Source organism: Gymnodraco acuticeps, unplaced genomic scaffold (assembly GCF_902827175.1).
Source record: "Gymnodraco acuticeps unplaced genomic scaffold, fGymAcu1.1, whole genome shotgun sequence".
NCBI classification, from domain to species: Eukaryota; Metazoa; Chordata; class Actinopteri; order Perciformes; family Bathydraconidae; genus Gymnodraco; species Gymnodraco acuticeps.
The window spans coordinates 129713-156618 of NW_022991256.1; the positions used below are offsets into that span (position 1 = coordinate 129713).

At 41.8% G+C, this 26906-nt stretch overlaps 3 protein-coding genes across 9 annotated transcripts in view; 2 read left to right on the top strand and 1 right to left on the bottom strand.

Moving 5' to 3' along the window:
- The first annotated feature begins 3020 nt into the window (after positions 1-3020).
- Positions 3021-6921, top strand: LOC117561985. Of its 3 annotated transcripts, none has more exons than XR_004571472.1 (6): positions 3021-3495; positions 3979-4111; positions 4268-4415; positions 4872-5120; positions 5836-6111; positions 6558-6921. XR_004571472.1 is itself a non-coding variant. In XM_034239736.1 (6 exons), the coding sequence occupies exons 3-6, from the start codon at positions 4288-4290 to the stop codon at positions 6753-6755; spliced, it is 843 nt and encodes a 280-aa protein (XP_034095627.1). In that variant the 5' UTR covers positions 3021-3495; positions 3979-4111; positions 4268-4287; the 3' UTR covers positions 6756-6921. The 3 variants fall into 3 exon arrangements, 2 of the variants coding, with proteins under 2 accessions (XP_034095627.1, XP_034095628.1); XM_034239736.1 differs by having other exon boundaries at positions 5836-6103; XM_034239737.1 differs by having other exon boundaries at positions 5836-6077.
- LOC117561984 lies at positions 4535-15437 on the bottom strand. 5 transcript variants are annotated; one of them, XM_034239735.1, is made up of 15 exons: positions 15180-15437; positions 11760-11925; positions 11555-11635; positions 11128-11331; positions 10729-10967; positions 10508-10620; positions 9912-10120; positions 9608-9805; positions 9428-9514; positions 8890-9140; positions 8418-8546; positions 8075-8215; positions 7667-7778; positions 7194-7478; positions 4535-5786 (listed from the first exon to the last, which is right to left on the bottom strand). In XM_034239735.1, the coding sequence occupies exons 2-14, from the start codon at positions 11821-11823 to the stop codon at positions 7258-7260; spliced, it is 2049 nt and encodes a 682-aa protein (XP_034095626.1). In that variant the 5' UTR covers positions 11824-11925; positions 15180-15437; the 3' UTR covers positions 4535-5786; positions 7194-7257. The 5 variants fall into 5 exon arrangements, with proteins under 5 accessions (XP_034095626.1, XP_034095624.1, XP_034095622.1 ...); XM_034239733.1 differs by having other exon boundaries at positions 15006-15424; XM_034239731.1 differs by having other exon boundaries at positions 11555-11674; positions 15006-15424.
- Positions 15438-16815: 1378 nt separating this feature from the next.
- si:dkey-191g9.5 (rap1 GTPase-GDP dissociation stimulator 1) overlaps positions 16816-26906 on the top strand; it is a 38850-nt gene continuing 28759 nt past the window's right edge. Inside the window, exons 1-4 of the mRNA XM_034239730.1 lie at positions 16816-17056; positions 20457-20561; positions 20848-20970; positions 22129-22254. Of these exons, the coding sequence (XP_034095621.1) occupies positions 17044-17056; positions 20457-20561; positions 20848-20970; positions 22129-22254 (367 nt within the window). The 5' untranslated portion in view covers positions 16816-17043. The remainder of the gene's footprint in view (positions 17057-20456; positions 20562-20847; positions 20971-22128; positions 22255-26906) is intronic.

A 26906-nucleotide genomic window follows, 5' to 3' on the forward strand; every position in this document is an offset into this window, starting at 1 on the left:
CGATGAGACCTGGCGGTCTGCAACTGAGAACATACATAAATCCTCCATCTGTGTGAGGCATGGAGTACTTCAATTTAAAGTGTTCCATCGATTACATCTGTGCAGGAGCAGGCTTGCCAGGCTGTACCCTGAGGTGGATCCCACGTGCCAGAGGTGTCATTGTGCCAGGGCTACCCTATTGCACATGTTTTTCTCCTGTCAGTCCATTGCCCCATTTTGGTCTTCTATATTTGAAACGTTTTCAGTGATGTATGGCCAGAACATACAACCAAATCCCATAATAGCTGTGTTTGGAGTAGCCCCTGAGGGGGTCTCCCTCTCTAATTGCCAGTCACACTCACTTGCCTCACACTCACAGTCACCCTTCTTGCCCGCCGTATAATCCTCCTCAAATGGAAAGACCGGACTCCACCATCTCACGCCCACTGGGTGAGGGATGTGATGGCACATTTGCAGCTGGAGGAGCTGAGGTATCGTAGCCAGGGATGTGTTAACAAATACTACAAGCTCTGGCAGCCTTTCCTTGACTATTTTAGCAAACTCCCCTGTGCAAATCTGACTGCATGAAGCCCCCCCCACCCCCCCCCAACCTTCCCTTTTAATGTACTGTTTATTTTAGTGGATTGTATTATTTGTTTATTTTATTATTTTATTTCTTTAAGTGCAGCTGTGGGTGTTTATGAATATGTGTATGTGCGTATATACATATATATTATGTGCTTGCACAGTATATGTACTGCAAGGACATTTGTATTTGTGGTACAAATGTACAAATGTAATTCAATTCAATTGTATGATTACACATCTGCATTTTCATGTGCCCTGCATTGTTTTGGTATAAGTGAAAATCAATAAAGAAAGGTGAAATAAAAGCAGAACTGTGAACGCGGTTTGGGAGACCCGAGATGCACTACTTCAGTGTATGGAGCATATACGCGCACAACCAGGATGGGATGCGGTCACCATAAGTGAGGCATACGGCCTGTCAAATAAACTGCGGGACTGAGCATTTATGCAGCTCCTGGAGTTTTTTTCGTTGCTTATGCCAGAAGTGGATGTTCTATACAACACTCTGCAAAAACGAAGCATCGATGCACCTGGGATCAACAGCGCGCTCTGCCGTTTCAAGGAAAATGTTCAGAAAATGAGGCAGAAAACTGATGCATTGGCCGCCACTGCTCATGATGGAACAGACGAGCCAGGCCGACGAGTCAGCAGCACAGCGCCGGTGATGAAGGAGGCTTGTGACACAGTCATCTCACAGGTGGAACAGAGGTTCTCACAGAGTGACCATTTGATCGCTGCAAAGCTTGTTGACAGCTCATTCTTCCCACAGCATGTCCTGTCATTTCCTACACCTGAGCTTGACTGCGCCGTGAAACTGTGGCCTGCGTTGGGAAACAAGGAGAAGTTGAAGTCTGAGCTGACCACGCTCTACCGCCACAGTGAGCTTCACACTGGAAACACTGCCCTGTCTCTGTTGAAATCCATTCACGAGAACAACTTGGAGGAAACGTTTGCTGAGACTGTTATTTTGGTCAAAATAATAGTGACAACTCCGATGACGACATCCGAGTCAGAGAGGAACTTTTCCACCCTCAAAAGGATAAAGACTTTCACTCGCAACACCATGCGACAGCCGCGACTTAACGCATTGGCCATGCTTTCAATTGAAAGCCAGTTGATCCAGCAACTACAGGACTTCATCCCCAAAGTGATAGACACATTCTGTCAGAGGAAGGACCGCCGTGCCGCTTTTCTTTTCAAGTGAGCCTTCAGCTTTGGTAAGTTCATTTATGTCATATATTTTGTTGATCTTCTGTGTTTTGCCTCTGCTGGATCGATTGATATTGGGACCTCGATGATGAGTGTCTGTGTTTTCCTTATATTTACAGTCTATGGTGTTTTAATGCTAAAGCATTACGGTTGTTGTTATTGTTAAGAATTACTTTGTGATGGTGACCTTTACTCCATGTATGAAGGTGCATTACTATGACATCCCCACGCTGTGTACGTAAATGTATGCGCTCACAGTGTTGCTCCTGTGGTCTTCAGTATGTAATTTGACACTCCCCCTCTCTCTCTCCTCCCCCCCTCTCTCTGTCCCCCCTCTCTCTCTCCTCCCTCTCTCTGTCCCCCCCCCCCCCTCTCTCTCTCTCTCTCCCCCGACCTCTTTCTGCCCCCCCAGTTTTGTACACCTAGAAACGCCACTGGAAAGGTCTGTTGAAGTAAAATCTACCAAAGGGAGTTATAAATGTTGTCAGTTTGGCACTCTCGCAGTCTAGAGGTGACTCCAGTCGGCACGGGCTGTAGGGTCATCTTGACTAGTTTTATAGATGTGGTCTCCATTTGACTGCTCACAGAAACAAAGCTTGCATTCCTGAGGCAACTCTCTTTTTTCTTGGCTCCACTTAAAAAAACAACAACAATAAGACATACATACGTTCTACTCTTGGCCCACAGAGGGCCATGTCTTTCCAGCTCGTCCCTATCTGTCTCTATGTATCTCAGTAGCGTGGCCTGGGAAAAAAATTAGGGGAAGCCAATAATACGTCCTTTCTTTTGGGTCGGGGGTGTGGTGGTCAATGTAATAACGTAACCAGATGAGTGATTACTATGGAGGACGGAACATGACTTAAGTATAAATAAATAAATGTATGAAGAAATACAGGAATAAATAAATAAATACGTAAATAAATAAATAAATACAGGAATAAATAAATACAGGAATAAATAATTGACGAAATAAATACAGAAATAAATAAATGTTGAAATGAATACACAAATAAATAAATAAAAGAATAAATGCATAAATAAATATGGAAATAAATACATCAATGTATAAATAAATAAATAAAAGTCGAAAATAAAACAGAACACACGTTATTATATATCTTTCATTTATTTCTACATTTACGCGACATACATTTATTTATTTATGTGTCCGTATGCTAATGAGGTGGGCGGTCCTAACCTCAGTCTGAAGCAGGATTGGTTACAGGAGTGTGTGATCATTTCTGGCAGAGGGCTCTACTACTAACGCCTGGATAACCGCGCTGATTCGAATGCAGGAGCTTTACTGTTTAGCCCTTATCTTTATACATCCATGGTTTATCCACAGTTGTAAGGTTTATTTATGGATATTGATTTAAGAGCCATTGGAGATCATTTACGATCATTAGCGGACCATTTAGAGAATGGAGAACCAAAAGACTATGTCCAGTTTCGTGTGGAACGATGTATAGAGGACTTGGCTCAGCTCGACATGGATGTGGATGTTAACCCAGCTGTGTTTGAGAGTCTTCAAGAGGTTGCCCGCCAACTTGAAATCCTCTCGGAAACAGAGGAGGCGACCCTTGGGCGTCCATCTTACATGTTGCCCCTAAACGTTATTGAAGCACATCTTCGTTGGGGCCACACCGCTGGGGACATCGCGCAGGTGTTCGGGGTGTGCGAAAGAACAATTCGTCGGAGGATGACACAGAACGGGATACGGTAGGTTTAATCCGCATTCTTTCACGTTTTTTGTCTGGATTTCCTTACTTTTATTGTTTTGGCGTAGTAGGCTATATCAGTGTACACATTTGTTAGACGCATTAACTTGTGTTTAGTAATGATAACGTTTCATTAGCCTACATTTTCTCCATCCAAATTAGCCTACTTGTTTACATATTTATTAAAATGGTAATAGGCCATTTATATGTTGAAACCAATACATCAGATAGACATGTGTCGGGGCAAAGATACAAACATGCTTTGTACACAAAGCAAAGGTACCATTACCTCAGACATGATGTAGGCCTAATAATAGTAATGAGGTTTAAGAGACCAGCTCATTTGTTTCAGATGACACCTACATCTTTCAATGCAGGTTAGTACAGAGCAACACACTCATTCTGATGTGTTTTGATTGTACAGTGCAAAAGGTGACTATTGTTTATTGTGACTTACTATTGTTTCGTTATTTTTGATGATCAGGGTCCAAGATCTATTAACTCTGTTAGATGGCAACAGTTTGGATGAAACTGTTACCCAAATTCTACAGCATCATCCCAACTCTGGATACAAAATGATGGTGGGGTACCTGAATGCACAGGGACACGCATACAAAGTAAGGGATTGTTATTATTATAATAATCCTCCATGCAGTGTTTTTTTTTTACTACTTGATAATGAATCACATTATTCTGGCATATTTAGGAATGCTTTACTTTTCATTATGTTACTTGCAGTACACCATATCTCTGCATTTCCCCGAATATAACAGGACAGCGTGTCCAGGAATCCATGCGGCGTGTTGATCCAGGTGGAGTTTTGATTCGCACTCTGCAGCTGAACCCAAGAAGGCGTAGGAAGTACTTTGTACCAGCACCGAACAGTTTATGGCACATCGACGGAAATCACAAACTGATTAGGTATAGTATAATCATTAACACTCAAGCATTGCTCAAACATCCACTTCACTACAGTTACAAAAGATGGGCCCATCTAAAGTGTTCTTATAATCAATCAGCTTCAATGCAAACCAGACTTCAAGATTCAAAGGCTTTATTGTCATATGCATGATAGCTTTTTTTATTGGTTGGTTATGAAAATCTGAAGTCTCAGTCTCCTCTAACAATGCAACATACAATATTCTGTAGACATAAAAACAAGTTAAAACACTGCAAGAAGAAATATAAATGAAATGTATCAAATGATTAATTGCACCAAATTCCTCTGCATGCAAATTACTTTTACTATCAAAATTAAGATGATTTATGTTTTGTAATTATAACTTTTAGTAGGATAAGGCACCTTTTAAAATGTGTAAATGTCTGTACATACATTAGTGGATTGACCTTAATGTGTGCCTATACATATCCCTTTAGGTGGCGTTTTGTTGTGCATGGTGGTATTGACGGCTTTAGTCGTCTCATCGTGTACTTGAGTGCTGCCACCAACAATCGGGCAGCAACAGTTTTAAGAAGCTTTTTGGAAGCCGCCAATGTCTACGGTGTGCCATCACGTGTGAGGTCAGATAAAGGTGGAGAAAATGTTGACGTTGCACGCTACATGGTGGCAAACCGAGGAGAGAACAGGAATTCACACATTGCTGGCAGGACTGTCCATAATCAAAGGTACCTTAAACTTCAAGTCAAACTTTTATCAAATTAAGTCCTTGGTAAAGATTGCAATGTCAACTATATGTCTTTAGCTATTATTAATTGTATTTTTGTTCGTCTTCCTCTGTGAGATAAAACCATAGAAATAAAAAAGTTATATTTCTATAATACAAACACTATAATTATGACACCAACTGTATAATTTGACAAGAAGGATAACAATATTTTTCAAACATCTATTTAGTGGAAGTCCCAGCACGTTGCATGACCGGGCAAATTACTGTTGGAACTTGGATTTTGAATGTATTTTCCAGTCAAGAGAACCTTACATTAATATTGAACAACAACAGTTAGTGTGGCATAAATATGGCATTAGTCCGTCTTTTTTTATACATCCATAGTATGTTCAGCTGATATATTTCCTGATCCAGTTTCAACAAAGCTTACAGTATAAAAACCTCACCCAAGTTTGATGAACTTTGCTCAAGCAAAATGTTTTTTGCTAAATCCAATTTCCAGCTTTTTTCCAGAGGCATTATTGTGCACTTGCCACTTAATCAGGAACATTTTCCTATTGAAATCGGCAAAAATGTTAATACTTAGCTTCTAATTAATGTAATTCAATTCTAAATTTACTTACCATTTATGGTAGGTGAAAGGTGATATTTGTAAGTTATTTTTTTTTGTTCACTTAGCAGACTAAATATTTTCCTTCCTTTTTCCTCAAAAGGATAGAAAGGCTCTGGAGAGACGTTTATGTAGGAGTGCTGGATCTCTTCTACACAATGTTTTTCAACCTAGAGAGAGAAGGCCTTCTCAATCCTGACTGTGAAGTGCATCTCTATGCTCTGCACTGGTGCTTTGTGCCCCACATACAGAAGCACCTGCAGTTTTTCCAGCAAGGCTGGAACTGCCACCGACTAAGCACTGAGGGAAACCGGTCCCCACTGCAACTGTGGACTCGCCATGAGCGTGAGGCCCAGCAGGAACATATACAGGCTTGATTGTATTCAATAGTTTTATTTTGACTTTGACTTTACTTTCCTACATGGGACCATGTTAACACTAATACCCACTTTTTCTGTCATTACACAAACTGTTTAAAACAAATAATACAAGTGAGTATAGTTTCACAATGTAACAAATAGTGGCCTGTTGTCGAGGAAACTGAATGTGATGGAATTATTTTATTCTGCATATCATCGGCACTTTAAACACTTCTATGAGGTATTCCTAAAATGCTGTGATCAACCAGAACAAGCGGTTAAGGAAGATAATGATACATCAGGGCTTTCTGCTCTCTAATGATTTGATTGATGTCAGCTGTTCATGAGACATTAATCAGGAATTCCAGGAGATGATACAAAATGTTAGGTTATATAAAATGAATTAACTGACAAATATATTAAAACTTTGATTTTGGTTGACTAACTTTAGCTCTTGCAATTGCAGGTTGACATTGAGTTTGGAGTTGACTGGACTGGACCATGTGCTCATCGCCTGCCTCATGTTATGGTTCCTGAAGTTCAGCTGCAACGTTCACTGACTGACCAGGAAGTGGAAAGACTTCCAGACCCTGATGGCCCTCTGTCCAATGTGTGGAATGTCTATGTACAAACTGTGGGCTTATTGACTGAAATGCTACAGTAAATGTGTGTGTGTATCAAAAGTCTGTTGCTGTGGGAAATGTAGTCTTTTAAAGTTTCGACTAGGACGATTAGGTTACAATATTTGACTGAGTTACATGAAGACGCTGGTACCAAGATTCAGTATATTTCGATTTTAATACAATAAAAATTAGATGGTAATGAAGTTACGTTCAGTAGTCATTTGAAACATGTGTTGCACTGAACCATATGCTTGTTGTGAATCAACACTTACTGTAATGCATCAAGAAATATACATTTGTTACTGTTAATGAACATTTTGTAACGAATATCAATTTAAAACTTTGAAAATATATAAAGATAAACATGCTTTCTTTGTTATGTGCAATAACAAGGAAAGCATGTTTATCTTTATATATTTTCAGTGTTACACAAACTGGCCGGAGTATAGGCATTAACTGAGTTTTTTTTCCTCTCTGAAAACATACATTTTTGGCCGGCCAAACAAAAGACAACAAATCTAGTACTAAGGTGTGTCCGTCTCTTCAGACCATCCCGAACCCAGTTTCAGTGCTCCAAATAGCAGCAAGAATGTCCCTTTCAAACATACAGTACTCTTTGTAATGTCCTGGAAGTTTCAGCTGGTGAAAGCATGTGGAAGAGCTGGGGAAGTTGCTCTCCACCACGGTCACATTCAGGCCATGTCTAGGAAGCACATTCCATCCTATCCAGAACTGCACAAGTTTCCCAAGGATAACGGGAGATGCTTTATAAAACAGAGAATAAATTCATTTTATTATAATTGCTTTCAGTTAATAGTTAAATAACAATAATGTTACTTAAATTACGCCTTGGATTGTTACTGTAGCTTTAAAGATAAAAACAGAGGAAGCGCAGCTTTCGTTATAATAATTACAAACTTTCAGTAAACAAAGCTTGAAGACGTTGTTTTACCCATCTCAATAAATGTGCGCAGGAATCCTGTGAGCCTACAGGAATCCTCCAAAGAGACTTCACTGTCTTCATCCTCATCCTGTGTGGGCCAGTTTATCTTCTCCAACACCATCTGACAGATTTCGTTTTGAAAGGAGCCCAGTGAAAGCACAATAATAAACAGAACATACAAGAAACTGCAGGTTTTGCTGTGTAGCAGCAGAGTAGTCTAAAGATACAGTTGTTCTATTGGTTTAGCTCCTTTTAAGCAGCAAGTAGCATCATTTCATTTCAAAATATGTTTGCGTAGGTGAATGTTTGTTTTAATAAACTTAAAGCAATGTAGGTCTGAGAGTAGTAAATAAACCCAATTTCTAACTCCTGTGAGTTAGGAGGAAGGATTTGACTGAGCAGCATGAGATCACTTACCCGTGGTGTGCACTGCAAATCAGATGCTCTTGGAAAGAGAAGGGGAATCGCGTCTTTCCTCTCCGTCAGCAGAGGCCAGATCAGTGTCTCTTTTAAACCCCTTCGTAACTGCTTGACTTGTCTGGAGGTTCTTCCAAGGACCTGCACAATATTTGCATCACAGTAGAAAAGCAAAGCAGCCTGATTGATCTAATAGCCCAATAAGCATGTTTTAATACGTATTAACATCCAAATATGTATTTAACAAAAAAGCTCAAATGTGATATGCCAAAATGAGGTCCTACTTCAAAACTTCAACTCTGATTAGTCAGTCTGATTCATATGACCTGTTAAGAATACTCACAGCATGGAGGATCAGTTTATCAAATAGCCATCTCCTGTTGTCACATGTGACTAGAGGCAAATCCCAGGACAGTGCCAACTCATTGATGAGCTTTTTTTCTTCTGATGATAACTCTGCTGTTCCCTCCAGCTAATAATGGCAAGTAGAATGAATTTGATAAGAAACGTTAATTTCTCAATACTTGTATAAACATTCAACTTTGATACAACATAAGAAGTTTAACTTATAATCAGCATGTTAGTTGGTAACCTGTAAAAGCTATGTTTTGTCAAAAAACATCTTATAGGAGGACATCTGTAAGTGTTCTAATGATATTTAATATATCAGTGCATGGTGTTTTATAATGCTTCAGTAACTCCTGCTGGTGCAAAGTGTAGCCACTTGATGTTAACAGTATCTGAAAGTAGATCAGCTAAATAAATAATATCCAAAGGTTGAATAATAAAATAGGTTAGAAAAACATTGAACATACCAACTTGATTGTCTCACGGATATCAAGGTCAACACAGTCCTTAATATCTATTGTGGCTTCTTCCGGGGATCCACCAAAGAGCACATGCAGGACAGCTGGGCTCAGTCCACCTAGGCATGGCCCATCATGGAGGAATGAATGTCCAATCATTCGGCCAGCAACAACAAAGAAGTCACTCTCCAAAAGGAGATGAGAAGTGGAGGGAATCAGATGATCTTGTTCTCCTTCAAAAAGAAGAGTTCCTCCAGGCACTGCAAATATAGGAAAACAGTCAAAGTAAATTGATAGTAAAGTAAAGGACATAGATATTCAACTATCACAAAGCATTAGTAAAGGAATGATCAAACTGCCACTGGATACTGGTTGATCCTGTAGAAACCTACATGTTCACAGCAGCTACAATCACATCAGGTTTTAGGAATACGTTGTGTTTTCTGGGGTTAAGGGACAGATCTGTTTTCAGCCTGGAACTGGTACAAAAACACACATAACTTAGTGGCTGAGACCCAGCGATCAGCCATAGTAAATATTTACTTACCAAACTTCATCTCAAAACCAGCCTGAAGTTTTGATATGATGGTTGCAAAGAAATGCAGAGTCACACCATCACCAATGGCTGGATCTCCTTAAAAATGTAAACACACACTACAGACATCAGTTTAACGAAAATATGGTTTGTTCATTTTTTTATCTTGGATTTTGTTTGTAACCGAATTACCCTTAAGTGTGCATGTCAAGGGGCAAGCCCACTCAACATTTGCCTTCTTATAAAAAGTAAGGACTGCTCTTTCCCTTTCCTCTGCACTGTCTCCAAGATCCATAGTAAGACACAAGGATTTTCCAGTTGCATGCTGGCTTAAAATGTCTTCTTTAAACATCTTTGCTGCCTCTGTGGGATCTGGCGCTATTCTCCAATCTAAAAATAGTTTAAAAGGTTTCCAAATTAATATTGGATCAAGTGAAATGTAGAGAGCAACAACTTATTGCAATACATGATGTACTTAATAAAGGATGTTACACACCAGAGAAGCCACTTTCCTCAGTGGGATCGATGTCAACTACCTCAGGAGAAGGCAACATTTCCTGAGGTGGCACCGAGTGTCTTGTGTTCCTTGCCCTTGTTGTCTCATTTCCCTGTGCTCCTGTGAACGTGCTTTCAAATCTAACTTGACTTCCGGAGGCCCTTTCAGTTGTCAACTCAATCTGTACCTCACCGCTGCTCTGTGATGGTCTAGTGTAAAAAGAGGTTATTTCTGTTATTTCGGTCTAGTATACTTTACATTACATATCACACTCTAGAAAAAGATGGGCATATACATAGAATGAAAAGTAAACCAAATGTTACTTTTCCTCAAAACCAACATCCAGAATGTATATCTTTCATATTTAAATGTATTATAGAGGACAGCAGAATATGGTGTTACAGAGGGATTGTTGGAACAAAAAGTACTAATATCTGGCCCCATAATTATAAAACCTCAGATGTGCTGATATGTCAAAATATTTTACATCCATTTGCAGCATCCCACAGCCTTATGCTTATTGGTTATTGTGTGTCTACACATGCAGTTGCAGTGTGCCTGGCGAATGTGATGTTTAGTTCTGTAGAGAGTAATACCTCATGCAGTTATTGCTGTGATCCTTCATTCTGGAAAAGGGGAACTCCTCTCCACAGATGACACATTTCTGATTTGGTCCAATTAACACGTTGTCGCCTTCTGATCGACATGCCTGTAAACAAAATAGTTTTAAACTACATCACAAGCGAACAATTATGTTACTGTAAGTCACAGATTCCACTTTAATATTGTGACACCACTATAGAAGTGAGGAACTTACAGGGTCCAAATTCAGGGTTCTTTGCATTGGTCTAATGAAAACTGTAGAATGGCCAATCTGGGTCTGAGGGTCCTTCAAATATCTGACATAGTAACCCTCATTGGGACAGGGGATCACAATCAAGTGGCGACTTCTCGTAGTGCCAGATATTTTTAGCAACTCGAAACCGCCACCGTTCCGCAGTTTTGGATAGGCATCCATCAAGAATTCGAGGAATTCATTTGAATCTGTATGGCTGCCTAGAAATAGATGATACACATAAGAGATCTAACATAAAGATAATGTTATGATTGTAAGGGTAACTCAATATATTTATATATCACAAATGTACATTTACCATAAAAAATAGACAGAAAAGGAAAGAGCGATTGATAATCGTCATTCTAATGACTGACAGACCTTTAAATGTGAGCCGTTTTTCACCAAAGCCAGCAGCAGCGAGTCTTTCTTTGGCGTATCGGTTGGGGACTAAGGCTGCATTCTTGTCCTCAAGGCAACAGAATAAATGGGTATAAGAATGCAGGTGTGCAGGACCAGAAAGGGTTTGCCGCCCTGCCGTCCTCCTCCCTCCCATGTAGGGGCCAAACAGTCTTGAAACTTCGGCTAGGATCAAGTTAAGAAGATAAGCAATATTGAGTGCAAGGAAATAATGATTCAACGAGAATCCAGGGGGGAAATGTTGGTTAGCGTTAGCATCACACACTATAAATATAATGATCCCTTCAAGCTGGTGGACAGAAACTGAATCAAATAACTTGTCATTGGCGATATAAACTTAGTAAACTGATCGGATTTGCATTACAAATAATTTGATGCAAAGACCTACCGTCCACTGGGTGTCTGGGAGTCCCGTTATGTAACGGATGAGGAGGAGGAGACGAAACTGGCGCGTTAGCGGTCCTTGGTGCTGCACAAAACATAACATAGCGCCACATTGGGTACAAAACTGTACATTGGCATTTTAACACACAGATCAGTTTTTTTATATTGTCATATCAGTCTTACACTAGACCAAAACATGAGTCACTTACAGTTTTCAAGCTGGTTAGCCGCATCCCGCAGAAGGTCTGCCAGCGCCCTTCCAGCCGAAGCCATTATTAGCGAGTTGCCGACAATGTACACAGAATGTACAGATGTGACTTGCCACGAATCTATTGCTTCTGCCTGGCTCCAACAATTGGCGAATCCTGCTTCAGACTGAGGTTAGGACCGCCCACCTCATTAGCATACGGACACATAAATAAATAAATGTATGTCGCGTAAATGTAGAAATAAATGAAAGATATATAATAACGTGTGTTCTGTTTTATTTTCGACTTTTATTTATTTATTTATACATTGATGTATTTATTTCCATATTTATTTATGCATTTATTCTTTTATTTATTTATTTGTGTATTCATTTCAACATTTATTTATTTCTGTATTTATTTCGTCATTTATTTATTCCTGTATTTATTTATTCCTGTATTTATTTATTCCTGTATTTATTTATTTATGTACGTATTTATTTATTTATTCCTGTATTTCTTCATACATTTATTTATTTATACTTAAGTCATGTTCCGTCCTCCATAGGTTACAGCACCCGGTATCATTTTACACACATTTGTATCATATGCAGGATTTACACACGCCTGTTATCTAAGCGACAGGTCCGCACGCACTCTCCAGCCCAAACTCTAATAAGCATTCATGCACAAACTAAATCAGGAGACCTTTAACGTTTTACGTTCGATTCGCTCCTTTTTTCCTCGCTGTACACAGTTCCAGTTTGGGCATCGGCCTGTCATCAGATTGTATTTGTTGTTGCTGCTGTAGCGGAAGTTTAGTACAATTATTTTTTGATTAAATACTCCACATCTCCACCCTCCATAATTGCACTTGCTTCAATTGCTTGCTACTTTCTAACGGCGGTGAGAGTGATGCAGTGACGCTATCTATCTTCTATCGATTAGATTTATGATTCGAAAATTATAAAAGTAGGGTAGACATGTGGATATTATCCGACTTAACAAAACATGCATTTATCTAACAGGTTCGTTATCCACTGACCTTATTTCAAGCTATTTTCCGAAATCCCATTGCCTTTTTGTCGAGGGAAACCGAGCGCAGCTTACTTCCGGATTTTAGGATGCGTCACTGCAACACTAAATTGATGCGATTTGATTGGATTGTGAGGCAAGGGAAGCCAGCCGCCTCGGTCTTCCCTTGGCATGGCCCTGACTAATCACAGGTTGGTAGGGGCATCACGTGAGCCTTGGCTGATTGGTCAATCCCTCCATTTTTTTTCACCAAGGGAAGCCAATTTCGGCTGGCCTCCTCTCGCAACAGAGAGTGCAATCTACTGTTTCACCATAACATGTAGAGGGGCGCTGTTTCATGATTTATAAAATACTCACTGAGAACGGGGGAGCGACGGGCCGGCAGCAACACACAGCACAGAAAAATTACCGAAACCAAACGAAGTGTTTTTATTTATTTATTCAAATTATAACTACAATCCGAAAAAACAGGGGAAGCCTGGCTTCCCTTGGCCTCCAGGAGAAAACGCCACTGATGTATCTATCTGTGCGCTCATGGAGCCTCCTGCATCTTTCCCCCCATTCTTCTTGACCCTCTTCTATCCCAGGTGTGAAAGCCTCACCTCTCTCATCATCTGAGAGCTCAACATCTGAATCTCCCTGAACTATCTGGTGCAGTAAATGTCTGCTTCAGTTCCGTCTCCTGCAACAATCTTGAGTCATAAAGTCCATGAAGATGGTCCTGACGTCCACTAGAATGGACTGTTATTTGAAAACTTTAATTATTTAATTGCTTTCAGAACTAATTATATAGTTCCTCACATATATGATTTTCATGGTAAAAATTACAATTATTCAACAATATTTGACTTCTCCTCCTGCTTCTATACCATTTTGTTTTTGGTATGCCAGCCATTTTGGATGAAAAGAAAGAGGAACTTCCCAGCATGCCATTTTAACCAATGACATATCACTGGAAAGACCAGGATGTCCTCTATGCAGCACATCAGGGATTGATAGAGTAGCTCAAAAGAGTAAAAGGAGATGCATGTGAACAAAATGTCCACTACAGTGGACATTTTCAATGGGCTGGGTCCCAGGAGGATCTGCCAGAAACCACTTGCTGTGTCCAAGAGAGAAAACACCTTTGCACCTGCAAGCTTGGTGAGTCAAAGTCAAAGTCAACTTTATTGTCAATCTTTCAGTTTGCGTGTACAGACAGAGAGATCGAAATACCGTTTCCCACAATCCCGAATACAAAAACAAATATATATAAAAATTAGGGCTGTCAAGTTAACGCGTTAATAACGCGTTAACGCAAAACATTTTTAACGCCACTAATTATTTTAACGCGATTAACGCATGTGTATTTTTTGTCCTCGACCGCCCCGTAGTTTCAGAGCGCATCGAGTTTAAAATACCATCTACAAGCTGATGCTGACAGCCCCGCTCCTGCCGCCCGCTTGTGGCAGACCACACTTCCACGCTCACCGGCAGGCACCGACTGGCTGTTGGGAGGACCGGGAGGGTGTGTGTATGTGTGGCCCGAGAGAGAGACCTTACGTGCATTGTTGTTGTTAGCATCTGGTGCTAGCTAGCTGCGCTAACGGATATGGAGCTGTTTAAATGAAAACAGAGGAGCGACATTTCGCCACAACTGTGCCGACTGAGCACTTGACTTTATGCAGGTAGCCAGACAGTGGGACATTGTACGAAAAGTCAGCACACTCAGCACGGATAGTGCGCAACATGATTGCAGCGTCCAGGCAGCTCCCGTTCGAGCATATGCCTTGAGTTGCACATAGCTCCAACGATCCATCACACACACACACACACACACACACACACACACACACACACACACACACACACACACACACACACACACACACACACACACACACACACACACACACACACACACACACACACACACACACACACACACACACACACACACACACACACATTGTATTGAATGAGAGAGGTTCCAGGTTGAATTGAGGCGAATATTTGTAATGTTCAGAGGTTATTGTGTTTAATATTCATGAGAATATTTGTCATTGTTCAAATGATAATAAACTTTGGCATAAAGCATATTTGTCCACTCATATGTTGATAAGAGTATTACAAACTTGAAAAATATTCCTCTAAGGTACATTTAGAACAGATCAAAAATGTGCGATTAATTTGCGATTAATCGCGATTAACTATTTTAATCGACTGACAGCCCTAATAAAAATATGTATATACCTGGCTTCTGGGTGTGCTGATGGAAACGAGCGCTTTCATCAATGGTGTTTACCTTCGGCACAAAGTAATTGTCCAATTTGTTCATAACAGTCTTCTAATTATCTGAATCCTTCTCATCATCTTCTTGAAAACTTGTTCCGCTTCTTTCCCCAGCGAGTAGAGCAGCGTACAAACCTGTACCTCTCCCTCTTCTTTATGTAGCTTCGCTGCTATCCTGTAGCGGTGAAACCTCTGGCGCCATTCAGGTCATTGTTCTGGGCGAGATAAATCAAAGTTGTCCGGAGGTGGGAACTGGCCATCCTGCGACGACTTCTGACGACGTGTAATGTTATGTAGAAATGATTAGGAGACAGCGGCTGTCTTTCACTGTTTAATAAAGATATTCTTGAGACATAACACCGGAGACTGTACTGGACACGTTCATGTCTAAAGCACACCAAAGCATAAAACTAGGTCCGGGCATTACCCCAAACAGGACTGACGTCACACACGTATCCCTACGCCCTATACATTATAAAATAGTACCATTACAACACACAAACCAAGAGCAGGAACAGAGGTCTGTGTTCAGAACTGTCCTTATCACATTAAGGATTTGTGCTGGGCATAAATGAGCTTTCTTATTGCTATGTGTCTATTATTTAGGGTGCATCTCAGGTGATGTTAGAGTAGTCCAAAAGTAATGTAACTAGTAGTGTTTACTATTTACTTTCAGTAAAGTAATTTAGTAAAGTAAGGCATTGCTTTTTTTCAAGTAACTAGTAATGTGTAATTATTTCATTATTTTGAGTAACTACCCCAACACTGAGTATAACCGGTTGAGCCAGTATCTAGCAATAACCTAATGAACTTACTCTTTAATACCAAAATATATGTTTGCAAAGCAAACAACATAACGTACAGCCAATGCTTACAATGGATCCATTTAAAAGATTGCAACATATTAGGAGAACTATGTTGATCAGCTCCCTGGTCCTACTTTTACATTCCTTTTCATGCTGCTGCAATACCACATCCAACCAGAGAGCAATGCTAAAGCAAACCAGAACCCTTCCCCAGCTGGCTGGAGGGCAGAACAGTAATTACCCACAAATACAGTCTATGTAATTACCCCCCACGCACCTGAACCTCCTGACTGAAGGTGTACTCTCATTGTTTGATCGATAACAAACCTACCGGAGAAAGCACTGGGGGTTAGAGGTTATCTGTTGCTTTTCTTTTGTTCTTTTTGTTCTCCTCTGATACGGATGATTAAGGAAGAGGACAAAGGAGTTCCTTTCTTTTCCATGTTTGCCCTTGACTGTCAACAGGGCAGTCATTCTATAGGGCTTGTACTACATGCTACATACAAGGGGGGTGAGTGCATTTATCTAAAGGTGCTGGGGTCTGGATGGAGTAAACCCACAGGGAAGCCAGTCAGACTCAAGAAGTGAATAAAATTACATCCAGGTAAAAACTATTTCTCCACAGAGCCTGCGTCTTTATGCAACACATGTTTTCTTTAAATCTCATGTGAGAAATAGAGGCTTGCTTTTTTCCAACTATTTGAAATAAGGTTTCTTAAAATATAGTGAGAAAAAATGTTCCACTTAAAATACAATATTATGTGCACGCTATTTTTAGGGATTACCTATTATTTATTATTGGTGTTATTCTTATTATTTGGTCGTCACTTATCATCACACACGTTGTTATATACAGCAGATGATAAGTCCAACATCTTGCAGTCTGAATGTCAGAGGGAAACAGCTAGGTGGAAACAGAGAGCAAATGAGCAGAGACAGAGAACGCAGGCGCAGTGTGTGCGGGTGGGGGGGCGGTAGAGATCGTGTTGAGTGATAATGGGATTGAGGGAGCGAGAGCGAGGCAGAGAGAGAAACGACAGACCGAGTGGGAGACAGCATTGGGGGACACCTGACCTTAAGAAAGGAGTGTAGCTCTCTGCTAGCCAAACAAACACACAGATACACACACACACACACAGTTCTTACAGGCAGAGGCGGTGAGCCAGCAAAGAGGAGCCTGTCGACCAGCAGCCATGACAGACATTGGTGAGTAGCTGCATATTGACATCCCTTAGTGTGTGTGTGTGTGTGTGTGTGTGTGTGTGTGTGTGTGTGTGTGTGTGTGTGTGTGTGTGTGTGTGTGTGTGTGTGTGTGTGTGTGTGTGTGTGTGTGTGTGTGTGTGTGTGTGTGTGTGTGTGTGTGTGTGTGTGTGTGTGTGTGTGTGTGTGTGTGTGTGTGTGTGTGTGTGTGTGTGTGTGTGTGTGTGTGTGTGTGTGTGTGTGTGTGTGTGTGTGTGTGTGTGTGTGTGTGTGTGTGTGTGTGTGTGTGTGTGTGTGTGTGTGTGGTTCCATATAATGTAGGTGATGACGTATGATACATATGTGGTATGGTGTTGATGGCATCACAGTACCAGGCATGAGTGTGTGAATGTGTGTGCATGGATAAGGATGTACAAGGTGAAGATAGATAGATAGATGGATAGGTAGATAGGTAGATAGATGGATAGGTAGATGGATAGGTAGATAGGTAGATAGATGGATAGGTAGATAGATGGATAGATAGATGGATAGGTAGATAGGTAGATAGATGGATAGGTAGATAGATGGATAGATAGATGGATAGGTAGATAGATGGATAGGTAGATGGATAGATAGATAGATGGATAGGTAGATAGATGGATAGGTAGATAGATGGATAGGTAGATAGATAGATAGATGGATAGATAGATAGATGGATAGGTAGATGGATACATTATTATAATCAATAGAACAATTTCCCAGGCAATATTGCAGCTATGGATGAGTCTAGCATTGTCCGTAGTTACAATTATACATCATAGCTCACGCCTTCTCCACAACATAGCCATATCCACCTTCAGTGGTTTGTCCCCAGACCTCATTTCATTTAGATTAATTTTTTTATGCAGAAGAAGTTGGCAGTATAGGCACATTGAAACAAAACTGATTACATGTCAGATTTCACTGTTGATTTATATTTCAGCATATTAATTAAACTGCTTCAAAAATATGGTTGAAATGTTCAACCTAAACCACATTTAGTTTCTAAGAGCGTCACTTGGTGTTGAATTCATTTGTGTTGAGAAGAGACAGTTCCAACATTCATACAATTCAAAATAAAAAAAACATTAATTCCAAACATAATTTCATGGACTTAGACAATGTCAAATGTTTTTATATTTTGTGTGTGTCGTTGTTCCCACACAGACAATGCCAGAACACCCAGCTGTTTGTCTCACTGGGCAGTAAGAGTGCACAGTTCAGCTAGAAGCTATTCAGTCATGCATTGCAGGTTGAGGAGGACACAGCCTCGCACAACAACACAGCCTCATCTGAAGCTGCTGCTACTGCAATGTGTCTTTTAAACTGTAGATCAGAGGCCCGCATAGGCAGCATCATAAACATACAGATATTAAGTGATGGTGAAGGTGGACCATCAGCTTTCAGACAGTCTGACAGTCAGTGATGGGATTTATTGCTGGACTGTTGTTTTGGAGGTTTGCAGGTATTGCTGACATTGTGTCAAGCCCCTGCATATACAGCATATGTCAATACACAGGCCTTTGTGTCGTTTAACGGGGAAACATACAGTGTAATTGCAGCATTTATAATAAGCACTCTAGGGACTCCCTCACAGCTCTCTGTAAATTGCCTACTCTCTTGTCAAGTACTCAAAGTAGCCCACAGACACACGGACATGCACACACACACACGCACGCACACACACACACACACACACACACACACACACACACACACACACAGAAGGAGATTGGTGTTGGATCTTGACGTAGCAGGCTGTGTATCAGCCCCCTCCATGCAGGCTATTTTCATTTGACTTAGTAGGGATTATCCTGGGTGATTACCATTTGCAGGTGTCTCCTCCTTTGTGTGTGTGTGTGTGGGTGTGTGTGTGTGTGTGTGTGTGTGTGTGTGTGTGTGTGTGTGTGTGGTGTGTGTGTGTGTGTGTGGTGTGTGTGTGTGTGTGTGTGTGTGTGTGTGGTGTGTGTGTGTGTGTGTGTGTGTGTGTGTGTGTGTGTGTTGTGTGTGTGGTGTGTGTGTGTGTGTGTGTGTGTGTGTGTGGTGTGTGTGTGTGTGTGTGTGTGTGTGTGTGTGTGTGTGTGTGTGTGTGTGTGTGTGTGTGTGTGTGTGTGTGTGTGTGTGTGTGTGTGTGTGTGTGTTGTGTGATGTGTGTGTGTGTGTGTGTGTGTGTGTGTGTGTGTGTGTGGTGTGTGTGTGTGTGTGTGTGTATGTGTGTGTGGTGTGTGGTGTGTGTTGTGTGTGTGTGTGTGTGTGTGTGTGTGTGGTGTGTGTGTGTGTGTGTGTGTGTGTGTGTGTGTGGTGTGTTGTGTGTGTGTGTGTGTGTGTGTGTGTGTGTGTGTGTGTGTGTGTGTGTGTGTGTGTGTGTGTGTGTGTGTGTGTGTGTGTGTGTGTGTGTGTGTGTGTGTGTGTGTGTGTGTGTGTGTGTGTGTGTGTGTGTGTGTGTGTGTCTGAGTCTGAGCTGTCTGTATCAGTAGATGAGATACTGTAGATGTTTCAGGTTGAATGATCCTGGGACTAAAGAAACTGGGATCAGTTTATTCAACCCTTTCACCAACAACAACAACAACAACCTTGTAAACCTCCAAGTACATACACTCTACAAACCCTGGATGACCAAGATTGACAAGATTAAAACTTGGAAAGTCGAGCATTAATGCTCGTCCACCCTTAACATATAAACTGTTACAGCTATACAAATGTTTTAAATATACATTATCCATGGAGGGAAAATTGCTTTGTACAGGATTTTCGTTTCCTTTCCTAATCTCTAGCACATACATTACATTACATTTAGCTGACGCTTTTATCCAAAGCGACTTACAATAAGTACATTCGACCAAGAAGATACAAACTTGGAGAAAACAGAATCATAAAGTACATCAGGTTTCATAGAGCCAAACATTTCAAGTGCTACTCAACTGGCTTTAGATAAGCCAGTCCTTTATTAGTATATAAGTGCTTTGTTAATAGTTATATCGCTCGAAGTGGAGTCGAAAGAGATGAGTTTTATGTCTGCCACACACACACACACACGTTTTGTACAATGTGTACAAAACATGAAGCACGCTATGGTTTAGTTGATAGGTATACCCAGAGCACAGACTATAAAATAATATATGGTTATGCTTTAATACACTATAGCATTCACAAATAATTTGAAATACTGCAATTACTTTTAAGAAGTTGAACATAAACCACGTCCATCTGAGGGAGACGCTGTTTTCAATTAAACTACAGTCTTATGTTCATGTGTTAGTTATATAAAGTGGCATAAAGAAGCATAACTTATGTTGTTGTTGTTTCGGGGTGTGTATGTGTGTGTGTGTGTGTGTGTGTGTGTGTGTGTGTGTGTGTGTGTGTGTTGTGTGTGTTGTGTGTATTGCAGACTCTCTGAGCGGGGCTCTACAGGCTCTCAGTGTGAGTACAGAGCTGATTGAGGAGGAGCTGAAGCTTCCTCTGGAGACATTGCTGGCTGCTCTTTTGGAAAAGAGTAAGTCATGTAACACACACACACACACACACACACACACACACACACACACACACACACACACACACACACACACAAACACACACACTATATTAGAGCAGGTTGCAAACAGTTCAGATACCTTGTACCGTAGCTCCTACAGTTATATTATTTGTTATATATATTTAAGTCAGAACTGGGCTTTACTGTGTACCATTAGCCAACACTAACTTTGCATGTTAACAGTAAATGCTGTGATGGGATATCCTGTCTTTATTGCTCTGAACAAATGAACATGTGTCCACAGAGAAGGATGCTGCTGTGGAGATAGCCAGCAGTGGGGTCCTGCCCTCCCTGGCCCAGGTCCTACGGAGCAGCAGCCCCCTGAGCTGCCAGGTGGCGCTGCTGGTGGCAGAGATGGCCAGAGAAGGTAGGATACTGCTACAGGTGTTAGCACGTCTTTTTGTCTTGGATTATATAAAAGAAAATAACATTAGGGATTTTTCAGCTGCAACTCAAAGACAGCAGGAAAATCATTATTTGAATACATCTAGACACTTTAGGCAATTATGCTACCACAACTGATCCTTATGCCACCATATTGTTGACAAGAGATGTATTCAGTAGCTGTTCCAGAGCTTTCCATTATATCACACAATCTTCCTGAGCAGAGTCAATTTATCCAGTTGTCGTTTCATACGTGGCTCATTGAAAAAGCAGGCTTGAAACAGGTAGCACAACTGCAGAAAGACAGGTGGGAATCAAAGGTTGTGCTGTCCGACAGCCTACAAACAGGCTGGTATAGTGTAAGATGAATAAAGGAAATGGGGAGCAGGTGTGCAGTGGGGGAGTGCAGGGGTCAGGTGACTGTGCAGAGGGGATCTCTGAGGACAGGAGGGGGGGCGGAGCCGAGGGGAGGGGTAATGTTAACATCCAGCATGGCACTAGCATGCAGGGTTGGGAGGGTTACCTAAAACATGTAATCCGTTTCAATGAATAGTTACCTGTAAAAAGAAATGTAAGCATTAACCTTATCTTTGAATCAAAATATAAAAGTAATGTAACTTGCTGTTACTTTTGGATTACCACAATGTCAAATGCATTGAAAATCAATACAATTAAATATGAATAAGATGTTTTTAATTATAATGTAAGACAACAGAACAATGTGACCTTTCAAGAAGAAACCAAGATATTTTAGGATAAAAAATGATTGTATTGACCTGTCTTTCACTCAGCATATTGAGGCAGCAGCTGACACACCAGCACTGAAACACATGAGCACATACTATAGTTTAAAAAAGCAGAAATAACATCTGAGCTGACAGAAAATGCTCCGTTTTAGTTTATTACACACAGTTAAGCTCACACACACTATTTTATGAAAATATAGGTTCACCTGCTGAATTAAAAACAGAACAAATAATGCAAAGAAAGTAGATTCAGGCAGTTATTTTTTTGTGTAATACAGCTACCTTTTAAAAAGAATCCTGATTACGTAATCCCGTTACATGTAATCCGTTACTCCCCAAGCTTGGTGAGAGGATTCAGCTGAGAGACAGGTGATGGTGTTCCTGGTGTGTTGCAGCTGCAGTCAGAGAGCCGTGCATCGAGGCCGGCCTGGTGACGGTGCTGCTGCCCCACCTCAGCAGCACCGACCAGGAGATGCTGCTGAACACCGGCAGGGCCATCGGACGCATCTGCTTCGACAACTGTGAGTGTCTCTCTTCACTGGCTACCTGTCTGTTCTAGAATGATTTTAAGGTCTTACTGATTACGTCTAAAGTTCTCCTGATGACCTCACTGACTTGTCGTGCCCTTACGAGCCTGTGCACAGTCTCACACCCTCGGGTAGGGTCCATATCCTTGATATCAGACGGCAGTTGCCACACTAGTTGGCTCCTTGTTAGCACTTGTTAGATATATGGTCACAAGTTTGGCAAACATTTTACTAGTCACTCTTTTTCTGCAACTAGTGACGCCATGAGCGGCACTAGCTCACCAAAGTCCCAAGTAGTCAGCTTTTCTGATGAACTAGTGGCCCTCTGACTGTACTAGTGACACTAAAAGTCTTACAAGTCAACTATTACGCTGCAAAAGCTCTGACATCTTACTTAGTTAAAAAAGAAGCAGAAAAAGAGCAAACTAGTTCACTAGAAATATCCAAAATCACTCATGAGTTAACTAGTGGAGCCAAAATGTTCACTAGTTAACTGCGTTGACGCCTCTTTTGACCTTAGTAGTTAACTAACGGGGCTCAAAATGTCTACAAGTTAACTAGTGAACCTATGCCTTTACTAGTTAACTAGTGAGAGACTAATGTTTTTAGGAATCGGAACTTAAATACACTGTGTTTGGAAATACAGTCATATGACCATATTTTACAAAATAACGTATTTTTGTAATTATGATATTATGACTGTTTATCAAGTTAGGTAAGAACATTGAAGATGTTGTTCAAATTAGAAAGTTGCCTTAGGACTGCAGACAGGAATAGATCCTCTAAAACATTATATTAACTGTGAAAGGTGCTTGGATTAGCAAAGCACTGTGATAACAGAGGGACCCTCTTCCAATCACAACTTTCCTGTGAGGCCGAGAGATCGGCGTGACTTTTGTAAATATTAGTCCAAGAAAAAATATGGAGAGGTTGTTTATTTTCATCGAGTCTATCGTTACCCTGACTTTAAGTTCTGTCCAGTGTTTCAGCTGCATTCATGTCATGAGCACTGCTGATAAAATGTAACACGATAATGAATATCCTCAACTTTTGTTTCTATAGTGCCGGGGTTCTCACACACAAGCATACGCACACGTGCACAAACACACACACACATACACAGAGCGGGGCAAAGCAGAGTCCAGAACCATGCTAAAGGCTGCTGAAAGGAAATGGTGGAAATCAAAACACCTTGATGACCTCCAATCCTATCAAGCTCTCCTTTCCTCTTTCTATTCCCACAGCCAAACACACTTTCTTTCAATCTGTAATTCAATCCTGCTTCTCCAAACCCAAAACACTCTTCTCCATCTTTCCCTCTCTTCTTCAACCCCCCAGCCCCCTACCCCCATCTTCCCTTCTGCCCTGCCATTTTGTCAACTATTTTGAGAAGAAAATAGATGACATCGCTCTTTTTATTTAATTTAATTGTTTATTTGAACCGGGACAATGCACATTAATGAACATTTTAAACAAAATAATGCTTTCAAATGTAAATGAGCCGGATTTGAGCTTTGAGCTAATTTCCATCCGTAGTCCTGTCATATACAACATTTATGAACATAACATTTATATACTTGGCAAACAGAAATACATGATATGCAGAAATAGCATGAGCAGCATACAAGCATTTACCACAAGGTAGTACAATGTAGCAGCAACGATATGTAGTGCGGGAGGAGATAAAAGAGCTACATCAAGTGCAACAAATTTAAACATTTATAAATAAAACACATGCTTTCAAAAGACTTAAAATTGTCAAAACTTAAGAAATGGTGTTTCTCAAGGATGGTACAGTGGTGATATGAATAAGGCTTTCTGTCAAACACCTTGATAGCTCTCTTGTACAGCTGTTCTATGGGTTTCAGGTTTGTGGCACAAGCAAACGACCAGTTTGTAAAACAGTATTCAATGTGGGATAGAATCATACAGGGGAGGTGTGACTTTGCAGCATTGACATCAGCTTTTATTTGAAGAGACTCTTGGTCCATTATTAAAAGACATACAACACTCAAATATAAATTAAAAAAGGCAGTGATACCAATGTTTCCACAGAGGTGACTGGCATCGTACAGCACTGAGACACGGATTTGAAAGCAGCATAATGACAGAGTTATGAGAAACATTCAATCGACAGATGAATTTGTACATCAGATTTCTCAAGAGAGCATGGAACGTGTTGACTCGTGCGTTACAGAACATTTCACTTGCACTGCACCACCTTGGTTTTCTAAGCAGTATACGCAAACAGTCATTATATGCAACCTGGAGCTTCTTGAGGCTCGCCTTCTTATACTTGACCCACAAGGGGGCAGTATAGAGAGGAGTGCAATAAGCTCTAAAGAGGTTCACCTTAACCTTATCTGAACACCAAGAGAATGTTCTAGCCAACATGTTGGCTTGTATATAAGACACGCCGCTGTCTATACATGTCATCATCATCAGCCATTTCATCTGTGATGATGTGTCCCAGATACTTAGTTTTACAGCAAACAGACAGCACCTGTCCTGACAGGTAGAATGTTGGAAAACAAAGGTTCTTATCCCCTTGTGCTCTGCAGATCATTACAGCGCTCTTCTTAGCATTGTATTTAACATCAAATTTGACTCCGTAATCAGAACACATATTTAGCAACTGTTGAAAACCAGCACTGCTAGGAGAAACAATAGCCAGATCATCGGCATACATTAGATGGTTTACAATCACATTACCAATCACACACCCTGTTTTACAGACACTTAAATCATCTGATAGATCATTCATATAGATATTAAAAAGGCATGGTGAGAGGAGACCCCCTGGCGGACTCCATTACCAACACCAAATGGCGCAGAGACTGCATTCCCCCATTTGATCCGCATGCTCTGGTTGGCATACCAATAAGCCAGGATCCTAATTATACTGTTAGGCACACCCCTTTGTCTCCATTTTAAAAACAGTTTATGATGGTTAACTCGGTCAAAAGCCTTAGAGGCATCAATGAAACCAATCAGAACAGTGAAACTCTGTCTCATATTATGCTCCGCCCTCTACTGGACTCTATGGGTACTACCTTATCATGCAAGCATTCATCCACTGAGACTTCTATAGACGTAGCCGGCCTTGGGCGGGCCTACCTGAATGATTCCACGAGAGACTGAGACGTTTGAAAGAAGAAGAAAGAGTTATCATACCTCCAGGGAGTCGCCACTGCTAGAGACCCGGGCCTGTCCTTCGTGCCCTGGCTGAAATAGCGGGCGCCGATCCCCACCACCTTGCTTTGAGTGGTTGGGGGACCAGGATATGGCCGAGGCGGTGCCATTCACGTTCGCCATTCCTTCCGGGTCTGGCGTCCATGGAAGTCCACCGCCCAGGGCTGTACTCTCCCTGGATGATGATCATGGCGGCGGGTGTGTGGGCTACTCACTCATTGCTAGAGATGCCCCCGCCTCACCAGGTCAGAGCGATTATTGGGCCGCAAGGCCGAATAAGTAGCTTGGTCCACGGGCCTTGCCCCAGGCCCGGTTCCCCCGGGGACCGGTGCTCGGTGGCTTCACATGATATAGGGTCGACCCTACTTCATCACAGGCCGCCGCCGCTGCCCGCCGTGTGATGTCCTTGGGATATCACGCCGCGTGGCACTTTCCAAAGAGGATCGTGTTGATCTCCTGGGAGCCCCTGTGTTTACGGAAGGGCTCTTTGGATCGATTTCCTTGCTCACGGGATAAGGAGTAATCGCAGCGTGGCTGATTCTTGCCCATCCCCAGAGGAAGAAACACTGTCCTACACTCCCCGCCCCTGCTGTAAACCCCAGTATAGGGAGCCAGCAGGTGGGCGTGTGCACGTGAGTGGAATAAACCGAGTGCTGTCAAAGCACTGTGCGGGTTCAAGAGACGCTTGTCGGTGTGCTGTTGTCAGAAGACACACCTTGCCTGGTATAATAGCTCCGATTAATGCATTTCACCGTTGCAATGGGAAATACAGCGTTAATACGTGAGCGCGCGGCCCTCGTGAGAGTGGCCGCGGTGCGTTCAGGGACAGGTTTACGTTTGTAAACTCTAGTTCTGGAGTGATGTGTGTGTGTGGGAAAAATGCATTCAGTAAAGACTATTGCATTTATCCCAGAGTAAGAGTAACCCGTGCCCGCGGCGCCCTCCACCTCTTCGGGGACGGGCTTTCCGTCTTTACGGATCTGGCTGGCGGGGGGAGAATCCCGCCTCCTCCCTGTATAGCCTAATGCACAGATCACTACGTTTTCTAATAAGAATTAGGTTGATCTGTATCCAAATCTAGACCGAACCCCTCCTTTGTGCCCAAGAGCCTAAGGAGTAGAGGGCTATTCAGTTAGGGGGTTTTAGTCTTCCCCCCCATGGTGGGGACAGGGAAGCTAAACTGCACCTCCTCTGCCCGGTGCGTGCGCTAGCATGTTATGTGGAGCGCACGGCTTCCCTTAGACGCACCGAACAGCTGTTCGTGTGCTTCGGGGGCGGGGGTGATCGGGGAGGCTCTGTCCAAGAAACGACTGGCAGGCTGGCTCTGCGAGTGCATTGCACATGCCTACGGACAGGCAGGGAGAGCCTGCCCCACGGGGATTCGTGCGCGCCCCACGGGGATTCGTGCGCACTCCACACGGGCTGTAGCTGTGTCAACAGCCTTATTCAACGGT